A 20389-nucleotide genomic window follows, 5' to 3' on the forward strand; every position below is an offset into this window, starting at 1 on the left:
CTAGTGACAGAGTTGATTCCAGTGGTATTCCCAAGATATGAACCTGCTCTTTTTGGGGGAAACCACCCCATCTTGAACCCTGGACCAATGATCCAAATAACAGTGGGGATTCAACACCAGTTTAATGGGTTCACTGCATCCCACCCAGTCCACTGTGAAGTGCTTGCAAACTTAATTAAAGCCGCTCTGATAACCTTTAGGGCTGAAGAGCGGGGTATAAATGAATAAATACACAAATAAAAAATTCTGATGGAATAGAGGATAGAACGGAACTCTTGTGGCACCTCACCAATTGATAGCCATGGGGCTGAACAGAAATCCCAATACCATATTGTATAGGATATAGGGATTGTATAGCAGGATATAGGTAAGGGCTGTATCACCACAATACAGTTTTTTCTATTCACAAGTCACAGATCCAGTCGAATAAGATACAACAGTCGGGGTAGCAAAAGCTACTGAGATCCAGGAGGATTGACACAGCAGCTTCCACCATTTCTCTCTTGGAATAGACCATGAGTTTGTTGTGGCACCAGAGCTCTCTGAGAGAGAAGACTAAGCCATTTTATAGCTCTACAAATCCCAGAATTCCATACCATTGAGCCATGGCAGTTAAAGTGATGTTGAACTGCATTACTTCTGCACTGTAGATGCAGCCATAGCTTGCCATAGAAAGGTCATCTCAACAAAGCTTCTACAGTGGTACCCCGGGATACGAATTACCCAGCTTACGAATTTTTCGGGATACGAAAAAATCCCATAGGGATTTATTGTTTCGGCTTACGAAGGTTTTTTCGGGTTACGAAAAAACCTCGGCGCTATTTCGCCACCGGAGGGCAGCAGAGAGCTATTTTTTCCATTAGCGCCTATGGCAATTCGGCTTACGAAGGTTTTTCAGGTTACGAAATTAGCCGCGGAACGAATTAATTTCGTAACCCGAGGTACCACTGTATTCTAAAGGAAATGCTGTTGCATTTCAAGAAAATCCAAGTATTTTGGCACCAACAGAGGCTTCCCATGAATGAAAACGGGAGTTCTGTAAAGAGGATTCTTGTCTCTACTGTGACAGGGAGATAAAAATGCAAACTCATTTGATCACATCCCATGTTTCCAAAGCTGTTCAATCTTTTCCAAGGCTTTTGTTGTTTGCAGACAAATAGGACATGTACACCGAACCCATTCACATAATTCCTGACATGGAAAATTTTGGGAGAGACTTCTCTAGTGTTGTCTCATCCATGACCACAATGGAGTAGGCGTGAAGGGCTGAAGCAAGTTTTCTCAGGTCCAAAACACATTGGGGAAATAATCCAGTTTGAGACTGCTTTAACTGCCCTGGCTCAAAGCTAGGAACATTTGGGAACAGTAGTTTTGTGAGACATTTAGCTTTCTCTGACAAAGGGTTCTGGTGCCACAATAAACTACAGTTCTCAAGCTTCCCTAGCACTGAGCCAGGACAGTTAAAGAGGTCTCGAACTGGATTATTTCTGCAGTGTGTTTTGGACCTCAGTTTCCAAAAGTAGGTGTGGCGCAGTTGTACCACTTGAAATGTATTGGATTATACCTGTCATGTTGCCCACTAAGATCTGTGCGTATAGCACATTAATGACATTTGGTTAATGGTGACTTGTCAAACAATAAAAAACAGATTGAGCTTGGATGTGTTTTCAGCCTTTGTACAATAAAGTATGCAATAATGTCATGATAGATTGAAGAAAATAAATTTATTAAACTTTGAGGAGAAAATGAGAACACTGACATAAAGCAAGTTAAATATAAACAGAAAGACACAAATCTCCATACTGTGGTATAATGGTTTGTGTAACCAGTGAAGTACCAAATGACATTCTGAGATTGATTGAGGTATTTAACTAGTTTTTGGTGATTGAAACACTCTGTCAAGAGAAATGTAGCAAAATACTCCCTTGCCCCAAGAGAGACTTACATAGCTTTAATGGCATTAGTGCCTAAAACTACAGAAGGCAGCTGTTAGGGGAAAAAATATGTAACAGCAGCTTAGCAAAGTAATATACATCATCTTAAAAATATAAACCAGGTACAGAATTTCCCAGTTTTAACCATTGAGAAGACAACCTCACTGCTTGTATTTACTGTTTACAACATATATACTTGTTAACAGAGTAAGCTATGTGAGAAAAATTGATTTCTGAAGTAAATAATGATTTTTTTCTGACTACATGCTTCCTTTTAAAACACTTAAGCATAATAATATTACCAGATGACATTTGCTATGTTTCTCAAGGCTTTCTTACATGATTCGAGTTGTTGGGATACTGAAGATTCACAATTGTTGTCTTGATGTCATTAAAAAACCCCAACAAAAAACAAAACTTGCCCATCATTTCAGGTCACTGATAGCTTGCTATGATCTGCTTACTGTATGTGGATCTCCACTCATGTGAGATACAAGCTGTTACTAATGACAGAACCGCTTAGATCTGGCTACAAATTTCATTCACTGCATAAAAAGCAATCATGCTCTGGGCTTTATCCCACAGGGAAAATCAGAGGTTTAAACTGCCATTATCCTGTGAAAGCTGTCCGATCACGGTGAGGATTTTCACACGACATCTGATTAAAGAGGATTTATCCCAGCAAAAAACAGCTAATAACCAGCAACAAATCATTATTGGGATTTCCTCATGAATGATTTGTGGGTGGTTATTACATGATTATTGCCAGGATAAGTCTTCTTTAATTGAGATGTGTGTGAAAATCTTCACCGTGATGGCAGGACATTAACAAGATAATGACAGTTTAAACCCCCATTCCTCCCCCCATCCCCCCTGATAAACTCCTCTGTTTGTTTTTCGAAGGGAAAGAGGTATTGCTGGCCCTTGGCTGCATCTAGTTATCTTTCTCACCTAATATTTCCCTGTCCTTTTCACTTCTAGGTTTCTTGACTGAGTATAGATAACAGAAAAGCCAGTAGCTTCTCTTTCCTGTTTAGAATCACTTTAAGGCAAGTCCCATCAGCTTTCATTTTGTGTTGAGGAACCCTTTAAAAGCCCTTTTTCATGGGATCTGTAATAGGCAACTGGATGTCTACTGCAATCGCGCAGTCTCAGAAGACAGACGGACAAGCATTGGTGGGACTGCAATCATAAAATGGTCAACCATACAACAGAGTAACAGTACACTGAACTGGGGAAGGAGATTCATTGAACACAATGCATTTACTTCCAAGCAAATATGGGGCGATTGCACTGATCTTGTGTTTAACATTACTGCCTAAGGGAAACACTGGCAAGTGGTAAATGGGGGTCCAGCTCTGGACTTTCATCTATATTTTAAAAACCTGCAAGCAAACAAACAAATACAGACAACTTTTCCCCAGCTTCAGTATAAACACATTTCTAGAAGGTGCTTACATTCCACACACCATGTCCATTACTATCACAGCTTTTTATATGGCCACAACCTCTGGTGGCCTGCTCCTAACCTGAGCGCAAGAGTTGAAAGGAAGAATCTCTGTTAATCCAAAGACTCTTCTCCTACATTTAAATTCACTTAAGGTCAACGCACAAATGTGAGTCCTGCTTATTTTCCCCATTCAGGTCTGTATACAGGAGCACAGTAATGTGAACATGGCCACAGAGCCAGTTTTATGCAGCTGTGCACCACCTTGTTCATTGCAGTGTTCCTCTGCCCAAGGTCCCTAGCTCAGGGGTAAGGCATATATGATTTGCATGCAGAAGATCCCAGCACTGATTCCTGGCATTTCCATAAAAACCACCACAATGGTTCAAGGTGCAGATGAAGAGCCAGGAAAACTGTCAACAGTGAGAACAGTCTGTGCTGGCTCAGATGGACCAATGATCTGACTCATTTTAAGGCAGCTTTGTATGACCCAAGGATTCATAATTGGAAACGTGGGCTTTGAGGCTGGGCCTCAGGCTCTCAGCTCAGGTTCAGTGCTTGAAGGAACTCTGGGCTGGAGATGTTCCAGGTCTTGATTCAGGAATGACTGCTTGCAGGCCCAGTTCCACAGTGATGCCTATTCACAAGGCAGCATGGGTAAAATAAACAAGCAAGGGTTGTTTTTAACCCTTAATTTTGTAAACAGAATTTGAAATTGAAGTATGTTAAGGCGTACCTTGAGGGAAAAAAAGCTCACTTAAATAAGGCTTAAGCTCCACTGCTCCTTTCAAGCCTTCCACCAGCTGATGTGTGCAGAATTTGCAAATTTAAATAAAATAATGTTGCATTAACAATACTGTGCTGAGTTCTATAACTTCATTTGATTCAGAGTCTGAGCTTCAAAATAACCTCCCTGACTCAGCTTTTATTGACTATTAGTGCTGAATCCCTTAATAATTTTCTGATAAAGATCTTAAAATAATTTGTTGTGAAGAACAGTGTTGTCAAGTTACCAGCGCTTAATTCTCAATGTTCCATCAAAGGGTAATTGTGTTCCTGAAAGGCCCTGAAAAAAACAAACTCATTTTAGTTTCTACTGGTGTACAGACTGTTCAATGTGTTGGTACAACAACTTAATGTCTAGTGACAGAAAGTATTTGGCTTGTTGTACACACTGTTTTTTGCTACAAAATGCAAAAATATGAATAGTACTTTCCAGAAATATACAGGCTCCAATAAAGTAATGTTGAAAATTTAGTTCTCTGCAGCTTTTGTGGAAGTATAAAAATGTTCTGTAAAAATAGCTTTCTTCTTATATTCTTTTTCTTTAAAAAACTGCCACAATAATTGCAGCACATACATTCCATAGAGAGATCATTATAATTAAACTACACTGTGTAGTGTAAATATAAAATATCCATGCCTGCTTGTCTAAAGTATTAAAATATGTTTACTGTTTATATAAATCAAAATAAATGTATTATTTAACCAAGCTGTTCTGCTTCCTTATCCAATGTTTCATTCTCCAATTGCCAGTATAAACATCTCAGCATATGGTATGACTGAACACAAACTGTAGATAACACCTGACACTAGCTTTCTAATGAAGAATGATTTATGACACATGTACATAGCCATCCAATGAATTACGAGAAACCCCAAATCAACACCTAACATAACAACATTCACTATTACTGAACCTGCTCCAGCAACATTTTGTAAGACAATATTTACAAGATACAACAATACTGTGATTGATTCAACATTATAGATAAAAGTAGAAGGGACTGCACCATCACCTTTTGAAAATACTGAACATGTGTGTTGTGGTTTAAGCTTATGCACATTCAAGCCAACTCTTATCTTGTTTATATCTCCACTGAAAGGCTCCAAATGAGCATGCAAGTACTCAATTATGTACACAGAACTCCATGTGAGCATGAACTTCCCCATTCATGTAAATGTTGGCAAAATTCTAAAAACACAAGAAGCTTTTTGTAATACTGAAGTGAATTGGGAAGCTCCTGTTCTTGGAGAGCCTCATATGTGCTTTGGAGCTGGACAGAAGTGTGGACAGAGAGAAATGAAGGGGGTGAAAGTAATTTTCACATAGTCAAAAAGAAGGTTAGGGCAAGATTTTGTTAAGTTGGTCTGTGCTCACATAACCACATGACACCATAAATTCCTTGTCTGGCACAGGGAGCGATGTAGCACTGAGCACAAGGCCTTGCGGAGACTGTACTACATGGATTGATGTATAGTCCGCCACTGGCATTCCAGAACTTTCTGGTTCTTCTTTGTCTTCTGCTGCAGTTGCAGGTTTCACAGCACTAGTGGTAAGGCTCTCGGTGACAATGTAAGCACCCTCAGGAAAGCTCTGGTCTTGAACATCTGGCTCGGCCTCTTTGTGAGGCATCACAGTGGCACATTTTTTCACATCCATTTCGCAGAAATAGGCACTGTCCATGGCAATGCTCGGTTGGCACTGTGCAACTGGTTCTGTCTCAGCCTCACTTTGGACTTGCCCCATCTTCTTTTTTTGCCCTGGGGAGAGAACGACATTTCCTCCTGGTGTAATGTCGCTCACCTGCGTGTAAAAGTCAATGTTTGCCATTGAACTCTGGTTGCTCAGCTGGGTTTGAACAGGTGGGCTTGCCATCTGAGTATTGTCAGTGACAGAAACATGGCCTTTTGGATGCTTGTCTTTGGTTGCATTATCAGGCAACAGCTGAGTAGATGCTTCAAGGCTTGACATTGGCTTCTCGTTGTCTTTTTGATCAAGGCACAAGAGATCCTCTTCTTTGTCACTTGTCTTTTTGGACTGGTCGATGTCTGAGGTTCCGTCACATGTGTCACTCACGCTGAAGTCAGTCTCGGGGATATCAGGTTCGCAGCAGCTGGCCCGGCCAGAATCATCGTCTCTCACTGCAAGGCAGCCATGTGTCTTTGTGTGGTCATCACCAAGCAGCCTGTCAGTATCTGAGCCTTCAGTCCTCTCTTCTGTCTCATCTATATCCAGCTCAATAAATTCCACCCAAGAGTCATCCCCATAGAGCTGTGGCATGTAGGTTCCATGACTGGCTAAGATGGAATTGACTTCATCCAGTTTTCCTTTCTACAAAGCACATGTTTTAAAATAGCATGAAAGTAGAAACAGTTATTCAACAGTTTAAAAATGGTAGTACTGTATATGCTTTATATATACAGTATATATTCGAGAACTGGAGGCAGACTACAGCATCTGTTTGTGCTTGTGAGGGAGTGGATGGGTGGTATTTAGAAAGATCTAGTCTGAGGGAAAAGCTGAGGAAGTCTCTCTTAATTACAGTGGAAAGAGAAACAAAGGATGTTTGATATTTAAGAAAATCCAACCAATGTTTATTTATTAAGGAGCTCTGGTGGTGCAGTGGTTAAATGCCTGTACTGCAGCCACTCACTCAAAACCACAAGGTTGCGAGTTCAAGACCAGAAAAAGGGCTCAAGCTCGACTCAGGCTTGCATCCTTCCAAGGAGGTCGCTAAAATGAGTACCCAGACTGTTGGGGGGCAAATTAGCTTACAGTTGTAAACCGCTTAGACACTGCTTAGGCGGTATGAAGCGGTATATAAATGAAGCTTGTTTGTTTTTGTTTGTTTGTATTATTGCATATGGTGTATATGAAGCTATTATCTCTTATAATCCTTTCTAGTTGGGCTTTCCCCTGAAAGGAGGTGTATAAAGCCTAAATTCAATGGCTGACTTCAGCTATAGTAGACCTATTGAATGAAATGATGAATGGTAAACCAACAATTATATAAATCCCATTGATTCAATTGGTCTACTCAAGTTGGAACTAGCAACTAGATTTAGGCCTAGGCATTTTAATTTACCATATATACTCAACTATAAGTTGACCTCATGTATAAGTTAGGGTCAGGTTTTGGGGCCAAAATTATGCATAGGTTGAGGATAAAACTTGGAGGCTCCTTCAGTGTGTGTATGTGTGCGTATGGCAAGAGAGATTCTCACTGAGGCTTTTTGCTTCATAGTTTCATCTTTTGTTTCAGCCAGACATGCGAGTGGGAGAGGGACGCTTAAACAAACAGCAATATCAATTAATCACCCAATTAGTCTGCTTGGCTCCAGAGAGAAATACACTCCTCTCTGCACCACATGGGGAAATCTGAAAGAGCTGTTATCACATTACTATAGTGACCTGTAAATAAGTTGATCTGGGATTTTGGGGTCAATTTTTGGGCATACATTTTTAGACTTATAGACGAGTATATACGGTAATGAATAAATAATAGTATTATTGTTTAAAGAGTGGCCTCTTATGCTTCTTTTGCTATAATCAATAATAATATGATTTGTCCTCTTATATCCCAGAATAGCATTAATTCTATGTCTACGTCACAGGAAAGCTACTGGATTTCCAAAAAAAACCATAGGCTTGATTTTTGGTGGTTGTGGTGAATCATTTTATAATTCAGGCAGCCATCTGCAGTAATTTCAAATTTTCAAAATGCCATATAGCCAAGCCAATCTATGTGGTTCCTACACTTTTGGAGTCTAGTTGTGGGATAACTAATACTATTGTCATTCATTACAATACATGCAACAAGAGTAGGGAATTTGTTGGAAGTAAGGGCCAGAACCCCCTGACTCTTCATCATGTGGCATGGATGGCACCAGAAGTCATGTCCATGCCTCCTGATGTCACCGAGTCCCTTGCTGGATAACTGGTTGAAGCACTATCTCAGGCTTCTCCAGTCGAAACCTTGCATAGAGACTAGTCTTCTCTTTTCTGGTTTCCCTGCATGAGACAGGTGAAAAGAAAACAAAGAGCAATAAATTGCTGCTCCAGGAGCTGGTGGAGCACCAACCATGGGACTCAAAGTGCTAGTTTAGTGGGTTCACTTCCAGGAGTCTGTTCTCTTCTGCGTGGGAGGAAAATTAGGTGGAACCAAAGCAAGTGAGCTGTTGCCTTGACTGTGTGGTTCAGTGGCTTACCTTTTGATAGACTGGGGACTTGGGGATGGTCAACCAGGGACACTATGGGCAAATTTAGGGAACTGCTGCAGGCTGGATTAACAGGATTAGTGAAATGGTGTCCTTATATAAAATAGCAAAATCAAGGTTTGCTTTCTAAATTTGTATCTTTTAAAAATATTTTCAAGCCATGGATGGTTAAATCCATGGATATGATAATCTGACTGTGGAAGATTTGACCTCACATTCCTTGAGCAGGGAGCCAAATAACACAATTATTTAACAAACACAACATTTCACAATATTTAAGGCTTTGCGACTCTAACAGCTGTTCTCTGATTACCTTTAAGAGATCTGGATCAATTCCTTTAATTTTGGGCACTGGAACAGGAGGAAGAATCAGTATCTTCAGTCTTGGAGAGAAAGAAAAGTTAATGCATATTTACTTTTTTTAGTGTACATTTTGGTAATATGGCATTACATACATGGACATGGTTTGCGCATGTATGGCATATTTCAAAGTGTGGTTGAAGGACATTCTCACTTTTTTTTGTAGGATCCATGCTCCCAGTAATGAAATTCTGAGATTGCTGAATTCTGCAATTTCAGGACTTCAGGTAAGGAACTGACAATTCTTTTTCATGTAAAAAGCTCTCTGCATGTATAAAACTAGCATAGCAATAAAAAAAATTGAATGTAGTCTTCTCTCTAATATACTTAAGTTGTAATGCTGTATTGGGAGATGAACTAATCTTGCCTAAACTGGATTTTTTTAAATAAAAAAAAATTGCTTCAGATTTTGTAGGATAATCCAGAACACTCCGGAACAATACCGGGTGGATGTTTACACACACATCCTGTTGTGCTGTCTGGTGTTGGTATGTGTCACTCCATCTGAGGTCTCAACAAGACACTAGCCATGTGATAAATTCTGAACCCTTTGTTTCTGCCCCCAGAGGGACTGACTTGTGCCAGCATCAGTGGTGCCGGGTGGCACAGCAGAACACATGTGTAGACAGCCACCTGGTGTCACTCCAAAGTGTGGAGGTAATGAGAGAAGCAAGGGCAGCTCTGGGACCAGATTACTTTGGAATTTCCTGGCCAGTGTAAATGAGCTTCATGAGGAATGGGATTGTAACTGCTGCTGCAGCAAATCTGGAGTGGGACTTTAATCTTTTCTCCCACGGTGTGGTTGTGAAGGAAATATCTTCATTGAAACTTATATTTGCATTATGGGGAATTCTTCTGTAGGAGCCCTGGTGGCGCAGTGGTCAAATGCCTGTACTGCAGCCATTCACTCAAAACCACAAGGTTGCGAGTTCAAGACCAGCAAAAGGGCCCAAGCTCGACTCAGGCTTGCATCCTTCTGAGGTCGCTAAAATGAGTACCCAGACTGGGGCAAATTAGCTTACTTGCTAATTAGCTTACTTGCTGTTCACCGCTATGATCTTTGGAATAGCGGTATATAAATAAAACAAATTATAATAATTATTAATTAATTAGAGGATTTTCTCCCAAAGCAAATAGGAGCTGTGGAGAGGAAGGATTTCCTTCAGATTTGTAGCAGGGGGAAAACAGTTAAATACCCTCCTCCCTATTTGCTGCAATTCTGAAAACTATCAATCCTACTGAAATAATGCTATTTGCATTTTAAAAATAATTTTATAAGTCATATGAAAATATTTGGAAGATTTGTAACAATTAACTGTCACAGAAATACCAATATATACATCAAGCTTTCATCACATGGCTAAGTGGCTCTTTCTGACCTCAGAGTGAGCGATGCACAGCAGCAACAGCTGCCTTGGGCAGCACAACAGCACACATTTAAACAAGTCAAGTAGAAGCTGCTTCTGGGAAGATGCAGAGCAACTAGTGACTTTTCAAACTCCATTTTAAAAGGACTATACCCCAGGATTTGTACTAAACAGGCCGGACATCATATGGACTATTTGCACCAGACTCAAAACGGGGGGAGGCCACTATATTTGGCCGGTGCAGACACCTTAGAATATACATCAAAAATCTATCCAGGTAATTTATTTAGAATGTGCATCAAAATTTATCTAGATAAGTGACCATGTTCCCCTCTCCCAAAATTAGAACCCATTTGAGTTTTTGCTAGTTTTTTTTCTATAACAGAATACTCCAGGTTTTACTGAAACACCACAGAAAGGTATCAGCTGATGAATTAGTTGTTTAGAACGTGACAGTGTATTACATACAATCTATCAAATACAGTTAATACTTACTTCTTCTGTTTAGAAAAAAGAACCAGAGAAAGCATCACCATCAGGCCAAGGGTTCCAAAAGCCATCACCAAAGGCCAAGGAACTTGGAATTCTGAAATCACAAAGCAGAAACAGGAGTGTCATTTTCTAGTTTCTTTATATTTCTTGATGAAACTTCATGCTACTTAAAGCTGATAAGTCTGATAAATATCTTGTTTTGAGGTGTGTATGTTTGAGTAATTTGATCATTCCTGCAAGATATGAGCTTTTTAATCTAATTAGCAAGTATTAAAAACTTTTCTACTATGTTGCATGCAGGCATGGCCCTGTTTGCTCTCTCCATTCTAAATCTAACTTGTCTTTCCAGAATTCAAAGTTTTAGTATAATTCCCTACTTTGTATAACTGATTATCTATCTATCTATCTATCTATCTATCTATCTATCTATCTATCTATCTATCCTGACACAGAATCCATGGCAGCTTATAAGATAGATAAAAACAAAGTACAGCTAAAAACCTGTTAAGAAAAAGTAAACAAAAAAAAAACCACAACAAAATCGTAAGTAAGTATTGTGTTAAAACACACTATACAACACACACACATGAAAGACTCTTCTGCAAAGCCAGTTGATTGCCAAATGCTTGGAGAGAGAGCAGAGATAAGCCAGCCTAACCTTTTATGGAAGGGAATGCCACAGTCTGGGGACAGCCATTCAGAAGGTCCCCATAAGTCAGGCCTATGACAAAGGTGTGTCTGAGATAAAGGACTCCCTCCAAGGATTATAAAATTCAGTAGGCTCCTCAAGAAATGATCTTAGGCCAGAACACAAATACTAAATATATCAGGGTGTTCTTTGTAAGCTCTGAAAGACTGGGTTAAGGCTGAAACAGACTCTCTCTACTCTCTGCAGGCTTCTAGGCAAAGCTGGGGGCAAAGTCATATGGGACTGTGAATAGTGCTTATAGAGAGTGTAAAACTTCCCATCCATAAAAAAAGGAGGCACAAAAGGATCTACTGAAGTTTGGATTAACCAACAAGATTCTATCCAGAGATTTCTGACAAAGAACATGACACCAGATGCTTTCAGCTTTAATTATCCAGCAAAATAATCTTGCTTTCATTTACCCACGAAGACCCCAGGGGAAGACGGGGCAAGTATGTCTCACTCTTGGTGCTATGGGAAAAGAAGACAGCGCTGTTTATAAACTGCTTGTTTTGCTGAAGAAGGACAGAGACTGAGAGTATTCTGGACATATCTGATACCTATTTAACCCTCCAAAAGAATACAATTCATGAGAGAGCCTGCTTGTATCAAAAACATCAGATGTCTAGAGAAACTAATAATCCATGATTATGATTATCCAGGCTTTTCTAGAGCTGGATTGGGCAAGAAATATTCAACTACAACATCTGCGAGCCACTGTAGCCAGTGGTGAAGAATTCTGGGGTTTGCAGTCCACCAAATATCTAGAGGATCATACTTTGCCCACTCCTGCTCTAGAACTTTAACTAAATTATTTCAAGTGTGTCATCACACAAGAGCTTCCTTGAAAATGTGCTCCTAGTTGAGGATCTAGTGCAGAGAAGAGGAATCGCCAGCCTTCCAGATGCTTTGGACTGCAACTCATAGAAGCCCCAACCAGCACGGCCAACAATATGTGTATGGGGGCTATAGCCCAAAGCTTATGTAGGGCCAAATTTTCCGCACCTCTCATCTAGAACTAACTATATGGAAAAGCAGAACATTTTTTGCCCTTGAAAATTGCATTAACTGATTTGATCCATACTAGACTATGCTGTATGTACTGATGAAGCAATAAATGCAGAAATCAGTCTTGTGGACCAAGAAGTTTGTATGGGAAGTAGGATGTCTATCCAATACGAGTATTTAGAGAAGAATCTCATAGGAAATTTACTTCTCTCACTTACCTTCTTCACATGGCACCAGGCCCATCGAACCAAAAGACACATAGATCACTTCACTGAACTCCCCATAAGCTCCCGTTGAAACTTTGGCTTGGACTCGTATCTCATAATCATGGCAAGTCTTCAAAGCATACACTGGAAATTTTGTGGCATCCTTTGCTTCTTTCTGTAATGAAAAAGGGTTGGCTATCATTGAGTACACAATAATTTTAAAGACCAAACCCAATTAAGATTAATGTGGTGGTAATGAAAACTTAAAAGAAAAAACCCAGGGGAAGAGTGAGGTATTCATTATTGTAGTTAAAGAAGTTAACATTTTAAAATTATTCAAATGAAAACCAACAATGAAGTTAATATTTCTTTGGCTGAGAGAAATAAATAAACTGATGCTGAATTAGCTGTTTTTAGTGGAAGTTCAATGTGAATCAGATGCAGTAGTATATACTAGTTGAACATTGGGCACATCCAGATTGATTGAAAAGTCCCAGAATTTGTTCCTGTTCTTTCCAGTGTTATAATAGGATAAAATAAACAGATCTAGGGAGCTGGTATTTAGGGCCTATCTGCAGTGGCTGAAAGTAATGGAACTTTCTAGGGCTTTCTGTTTGATTATGTCAAACAGAGTATGTCTATACATCCTACCTGTCACCTCCAAACATTTCTCAAGATATCTTGGGTTTTCTGTTTCAAAATAGCTTCTCCCCACCCCCAGGACTTCAGATTCATATGGAAATTTCTTTTTTCACTCCCCACCATCATCTTCTTAGAGGGGTATGCTTAGTTTGTCCGTTGGTGTGTTTCCATACTTCCTTCCTCTCTCCCTCCCCTCCAGTTCTTTCTCTCCTCCATGTCCCATGTCACACCCAGGCTTGCAACTAAAGATGCCATGGGTAAAAACGTGTCCCACACTGCAGGTGTCACTGAAATTGTCATCATGAGAGGGGCTGCCTCAAGAGCTGAGAGAGCAGAAACAGAGAACCAGTAAACAGATCTATGTCTTTTTGAAAAATACTGGGTTAAAGTAAACCAAGCCCAGGAGCTAGTTCATTTTATCTTTTGATTATATCCAGAACAGATTGAAAATATTCTGGGATAAGATAATGTTTATGGGTCACCAAAAACAATCCTGCACCCCCCCCCCAAAAAAAAAACCAAAACTTCCCTAGAAAAGAACAAGAACAAAACCTGGGACTTTCAGGTCTTGTAATCGGTGTGGATGCATCCGAAAAGTCTCTTATTCTACCAGGAATTGATAGAAAATATTACTGGATAAACAAAAGGTGCACAGATCACCAAAATAAATGGGAAAGAATAGGAACAAAATCTGGGACATTCTGATCTCTTTCCTTAGCAAGAACTATATGTACCATTAGTTGTTTCTAGGCTACCAGATTCCCTTCTGACAGAGGCTCTGTTGCCCCCCTTTCTTTTGCCAACAAGCAAAGACCTTCTTATTTAAACAAGCTTTCAGCCTTTAACTGGTTGTAGTAGAAGGATATGCAGTGGGTTTGTTGTTTCTTAATATGCATTGTACGTGTTTTTAGTTGTTTTAAAGAGAAGCAGCTTGGTGTAGTGGTTTGAGCATTGGACTATGACTCTAGAGACCAGAGTCTGAATTCTCACTCAGCTAGGAGAAGCCGTTGGGTGACCATGTGCAAGTCACACTCTTTCAGCCTCTGAGGAAAGCAAAAGGAAACCACCTCTGAACAAATCTTGCCAAGAAAATCCCCTAATAAGTCTGTCTTACACAAAATGGCATAAGTCAGAAATAACTTGAAGGTCCATAACAGCAAAGTTGTTTTTAAATTAACATCTTAACAGTAATGTTTGAATTGGATTTATTTTGAATGCTTGTAAAACTTTTATATCACACCTTCTTTTAGCTACTGTGTTTCAACATATTCTGTAAAGTGCTTTGAGTCCCATTTTTTGAGAGAAAGGCAGGATACAAATAAAATCAATGAATAAATGAAATTTATTCATTACATTTGAAAATATTATTATGCCTTGTCTGGTGGCATCTTTGTCTAGAACAGAGATGAGCAACTATGGCAAGTCCAAGGTGCCACTTTTATACTCTAGGAGACCTATGGAATATGGAAAACAAAACAAAAAACACAAAATGGATGGAAGTAGACTTTTGGTTCTCAAAAATGTATATTTTTATGTTAAACAGTACAGGGAGTCCTCTATTCCACCTGGAATATTGTGTCCAGTTCTGGGCACCACAATTCAAAAAGGACATTGAGAAACTGGAGCGTGTCCAGAGGAGGGCGACTAAAATGGTGAAAGGTCAGGAAACCTTGCCCTATGAGGAACGACTCAGGGAGCTGGGGATGTTTAGCCTGGAGAAGAGAAGGTTAAGAGATGATATGATAGCCCTGTTTAAATATTTGAAAGGATGTCATATTGAGGAGGGAGCAAGCTTGTTTTCTGCTGCTCCAGAGAACAGGACCCGGAACAATGGATGCAAGCTCCAGGAAAAGAGATTCCACCTCAACATTAGGAAGAACTTCCTGACAGTAAGGGCTGTTCGACAGTGGAACACACTCCTTCCTTGGAGAGTGGTGGAATCTCCTTCTTTGGAGGTCTTTAAGCAGAGGCTAGTTGGCCATCTATTAGGGATGCTTTGTTTGGATTTCCTGCATGGCAGGGGGTTGGACTGGATGGCCCGTGTGGTCTCTTCCAACTCTATGATTCTATGATTCTACACCTATTTAAAAAGTAAATTATTGCACCTGGGGCATCCAAAAACAGCCGTTCATTCTATTTTTGAGCCACAAAAAAGATCAACCTAGGGCATCTAGACATGTCAAGGGACACAAATACATCCTTGCTGTAAAGCTGGGTGAACAGGAGAGGACACTGAAGCTGTGTGGCAACAGTTCAGGTCTCCAGTTAGTGTCATGGTGATCTCGGATCATGATTTGAGACATTCTTGGCATAGTGAGAGTGTAGAATCTCTGAAGGGTGCTCCTCCTATACATACCTCATTCCAGTTTGTCTCATTTACTTCTCTGTACTGGAGGAGGTAGTTGAGTGTGATCCATCCATTCCTGACATCTGCAGAGGGTGGAGGCTTCCAGGTAACTAAGATATCGGTATAGATGCCTAGTGGGCTGCTGTTCAGCACAGTCCAATTGAGTCCAACAGGAGGGTCTGGTATCACTGTGAATAAACAATCAAAAGCAATGAGGAATTTCAATCTCAATAAATGTGGCAGCTCTATCATTGGGAATTAAAACTCATTTCCCGAAAGGATAACGAAAAGAGAATCCATTACCCTTTTTAGTCCTACCCATTAACACACCACTCTTCCCCCAAGAATATATATGTGTGTAAGGGTAGACGTGTAATTACTTCCCAAGCTTCAAAAAAATGGGTTAGAAATAATGAAATTAACAATAACTAGACACTTTTTCTTTTGCACAAAGTGATGCAGTTGAGCAGAGGTGGGGGTGGGGAGACATGTAACAAGTAATATTTTCCAGTTACCTTTGAAGGACATTTTAAAGAGACATTGTTATAGGAATTTTTCAGATTTTATGTCATCAATTCTAAGTGTTTCCACATGCAAGAATTAAGGAGAAAAAAGGGGGTGGGGTGGGAAAGGAGGGGGGAAGAAACAAGTAGCCAAAATAAGGGATTTTGAAAACACTGTAATGCATACTACCGTTATTCATTACTTTTAAACACTGCAACAAGTAGTAGGAACAACAAAGTACTTTTAAAAATTAAACTTTCTAACTTCTGATTGTTCCTGTACTCAAGGTACATAAACCCATGTATTTCCTGCTCATGTATTCAGTTTTAGTGCAAAGCAGTTCTAGGTGAGTAGAGATTCATGCAAATACAAATATCCTATCAACCAGGGAAGCCTGAACAAATCCCTACAAATGAATGCCTCTTTGTGAATACAGCCAGTAGGCATGAATGCCTATTCCCACTCTGCATGTCAATGAATGTGTGAGTTGGTCATGTGAGCATCCCTATTTAATTTTTTTTAAAGTACGTTAACTATGAGCCATTTGCAGCATTTTTTGGGAGGGAGGGGTGATCTGTTGCATTTCTGCTGGATTGGGAATAGATTTTGAGCTACAGTGAAATGCAGGCAGATGAAGCTTTCTCACATTTACGCACAACACAAATCCATCTTGCTTAGCAGTATCAAATCCAGATTTCCCCAATGTGGCAAACTTGGCCAGGTCAGACTACAACTCCCATGACATCAAAGCAGTATGATGACTCTTCTGTATTACTGAAGTTGAGAGTTAATGTGTAGTGGTTTGAGCACTGGATTACAACTTTGGAGACCAGGATTTGAATCTCTGCTCAGTCTGGGAGAATTTGGGCAAGTCTCTCTCTCTCTCTCTCTTTCTCTCACAGCCTCAGAGGAAAGCAAAGACAAACTTCTCTCTGAATGAATCTTGCCAAGAAAACCTGGTGATAAGGTCACCTTAGCTTAGGGTCACCAGAAGTCACAAATGACTTATTATTATTATTATTATTATTATTATTATTATTATTATTAACCTTTATTTATAAAGCACTGTAAATGACCACAACAACAAATTCCTAAACATGGAGTGTTCAAATTGGGGGAAGGCTGTCTAGGGTCTCACGAACAAGTCCCATCAACACTTACTACCTGAAATACTTTTTAAACAGGACATGTTGGCGCTGAATCTGAGACCACTGACATGTGAAACATAAGGTCTGATTCTTAGCTGTGGCCCTAGCCCTGAGCAGTATTTAAGGCAACTATCGTTTTGTCCATTTAAGATCTATATAGTAAGTGATGGTAATTTATCAAAACTTTCATCCTCTTGTTGTTTCTATAATAATCTCCAAAGATTCTACAAAGTTAAAAACACAATGCTATGTATAAAATGAATTTCCATTTTCATATTATAGAATATAATAGCATTTTAAAGTGGTGGAGAGAAGGAGAACTACCTTCTGTGTTTGAGAGAAAGGGCATAACTGGCCAATGGAAAGTCCAGGTGTTATTTTCCCAGACCTGGGGTAATGACTCCACTGGGCTCATAAAAATGGAGAATCAGTCACATAGGTCCAGTAGGAGGAAGATAGGTAGATGGCTTAGTGGCAAAAGGCTCAGCAGAGTTGAAGAAATACTGACTTTATTTTGAAAAGGTAGAAGTATAAGAAATGTGAATGGAAAAACACAGATTGTACAGGATCCACAGGAGCTGGCATATTTCACTATGGCTGCATCCACATTGCAGAAATAATCCAGGTTGACACTGCTTTAATTTCCATAATAATAATAATAATAATAATAATAATAATAATAATAATAATAATAATTATTTATATCCTGCCTCTCTCTACACAATGCAATCAAGGCGGCTTACAAGGTTAAAATATACAGTCCAAGGCCCCAACTCCCCCCCTTAAAATACAATTAAACAATGTGAAATTGAAAACATACTTTAAAAACAATTCAATAACTTGTGGTGAAATCAGAGGTCGGCATTTGATTTTCTTTCTGATGGTCAGGGGACTCAGTGGCCAGGGGACCATGGCTCAATGCTATGAAATTCTGGGAATCGTATTTTGTTGTGGCACCAGAGCTCTCTGACAGAGAAAGCTAAGTGTCTCATTAAACTACATTTCCAAGAATTCTAAAGGATTATGCCATGGAGGTTAAAATGGTGTCAACCTGGATTATTTCTGTAGTGCAGAAGCATCTTATGGCCCCATTCACACTACCGAAATAAACTGGTGGACCTCTTAGCAGTTTTTTTTTTAAGAGCCGCAATGATCTGCATCTTTGGTAGTGTGACCAATTCAGATTGCACTGCATTATTCCCAGAAATGGGTGTGCCTCTATTTTAAATCAAGACGGTGGCAAATGTGAACAGCAACAGCTTTAAAATGGCACAGAGAGATTCAATTGCAGTAAACATAGTGGGAACACCAAGTCGATTCTGAATCGATTCTGAATCGGACTGGAGATGCAAATCTCTTTGTTCAAAAAAATAAGTGTGAATGACCCCTATGTGAAGTTTTGTTTATGGGACCACGAAACATCTAGCAAATGGAGGATGTGAAGAAAACATGATCCCTTTCCAAATGACTACAGAGAGAAAGAACAGTTCTGTCTTCGCATCACTTCTCAACTTCAGATTAACATATAATACAAGAACCTGAAACATTCTTGGTTACATTGCTATAAAGGCAGCTGAACCAAATACATATTGGAAGTATACCTATGTCCTCCACACGGAGACATTTTTCATCATATATCTGGTTTTTGTCAGCTAGCTTGATACAATAAGGAACCCATACAGAGGTGTAGCTTGTGTTGAAGTAACAGCTGTTTTCACCAGCAGTTACATAATCAGGACATTCTTCCCATTCACTTTTCCTAGAATAATATGAAAATAATTAAAGATTAGATAGATAAACAGATACTATGAACATCCAAAGAAAGGAAACATTATCCCAAGCTCAGAGAAATTGTATAACAAGGCTTTTGATTTTCCAATTTTTAAAAAAGATCAACTTGTATCATTGTATCTTATCACTTTCAAATTAGTCCCCCCCCCCTTTTATTCGATTAACTACAAGCAATGTCTTGCTGCCCCATTCTCCTGGATGAAATTCTCAGGCACATTAAATGAAGTGTTTTTTTTTTAATGCAAACAATGTTACTGAAAAAAATAGCAGCTCCTGAAAACGCAGCAGGAAAATTTCAAATTATGGTGAACAACCATTTTTTAGTCTCTGTAACAAGGCAGAAACAAACGGAGAATGTGCTTTCTATAATGTTCTTTCTATAATTGGATTTGCCTCCTCTTGATGAGAAAGAAATTGTGCCTAATCTCTTGATGGTAAGAATTAAATGTGTTCATTAACATGTGCTTAGCAAATGACTTTGACGGATGAGGAGGATTGCTGGGGAGTGTTGACAGCACCTAAAACAGGTCTTTGGGTTCTGATAATTATGTGAGTTTTTTATGTAGAAATTTTGATTTTCTGACATGACTTAAAAGCAGTCGTCATTTGAAAATTGGCTAATATCATTTATGGCAAATAGCAAGAGAATTTAACAACAGCAATGGATAGGAGCCATATAGAAGGGTAAGAACCAATCACTATAGTAAAGATATTTTTCTAACCACACAATGATGTTTAACACTACAGTATAGTGAAAGCTGTACAGCATCTGAACTACTGAGAGTACATCCACACTGTAGAAATACATTTGGCCCTACACATTTGTGGAATTGATATTCATGCATTTGATTAATATGCTCTCTCTAGGAACCTCTAGGTCCTCCAGCATGACTCTGACAGTACCTGGCCATAGGGTCACAGTGGAGGACCTAGAGATTCCTAGACCCTACCTCTAGGCTTTTGTAGGTCCTCCAGTGTAATTCTATGGTCAACCTCTGCTGAATGTTGGCCATAGAGTTGCACTGGAGAACCTAGAGATTCCTAGAGAGGTGTTCTCTCAGGTATTTTTTTTAATTTGTGTTTTTTTTTTTCACTTTTGCAGGGTTCCTGCTCTCCAATCCCCAGCGAATGTGGACAACTGTCAGAACTCCCCTGCATTCATATATTCATTGATCATTTATATATTCATTTGGGGATTCTGTCAGAGGGATTATTAGTTTAGGGTTTTGTTTAGATGTTATTTGATTAAGGACATAATAGGTTTGATATATATTGGTTAGTTAGAATGTACTAGAAGGGGATAGATAGATGGCTAGCTTCTGTGCTTGCTTATTAGGATTGGAATGTTACAATGTTAGGGAGTTACCCAGCCAGGCCGAGACGGCTCTTGTGTTGGGAGGGGTGAGTTACATCTTAAGAGTTAATGTTACTACTTATAGACTGTTATAGTAATA

The 20389-nt window shown here is 39.4% G+C and overlaps 1 protein-coding gene across 5 annotated transcripts in view; it reads right to left on the reverse strand.

Moving 5' to 3' along the window:
• Nucleotides 1-1705: 1705 nt before the first annotated feature.
• Nucleotides 1706-20389, reverse strand: part of GHR (growth hormone receptor) — a 251905-nt gene continuing 233221 nt past the window's right edge. For all 5 annotated transcript variants that reach the window (XM_042447390.1, XM_042447387.1, XM_042447388.1 and 2 more), the window contains exons 4-9: nucleotides 18746-18903; nucleotides 15502-15680; nucleotides 12516-12678; nucleotides 10605-10695; nucleotides 8696-8765; nucleotides 1706-6496 (exon numbers count right to left, since the gene is read on the reverse strand). In XM_042447390.1, the coding sequence (XP_042303324.1) occupies nucleotides 5507-6496; nucleotides 8696-8765; nucleotides 10605-10695; nucleotides 12516-12678; nucleotides 15502-15680; nucleotides 18746-18903 (1651 nt within the window). In that variant the 3' untranslated portion in view covers nucleotides 1706-5506. The remainder of the gene's footprint in view (nucleotides 6497-8695; nucleotides 8766-10604; nucleotides 10696-12515; nucleotides 12679-15501; nucleotides 15681-18745; nucleotides 18904-20389) is intronic.

This window comes from Sceloporus undulatus, chromosome 2 (assembly GCF_019175285.1).
Source record: "Sceloporus undulatus isolate JIND9_A2432 ecotype Alabama chromosome 2, SceUnd_v1.1, whole genome shotgun sequence".
Lineage (NCBI taxonomy): Eukaryota > Metazoa > Chordata > Lepidosauria > Squamata > Phrynosomatidae > Sceloporus > Sceloporus undulatus.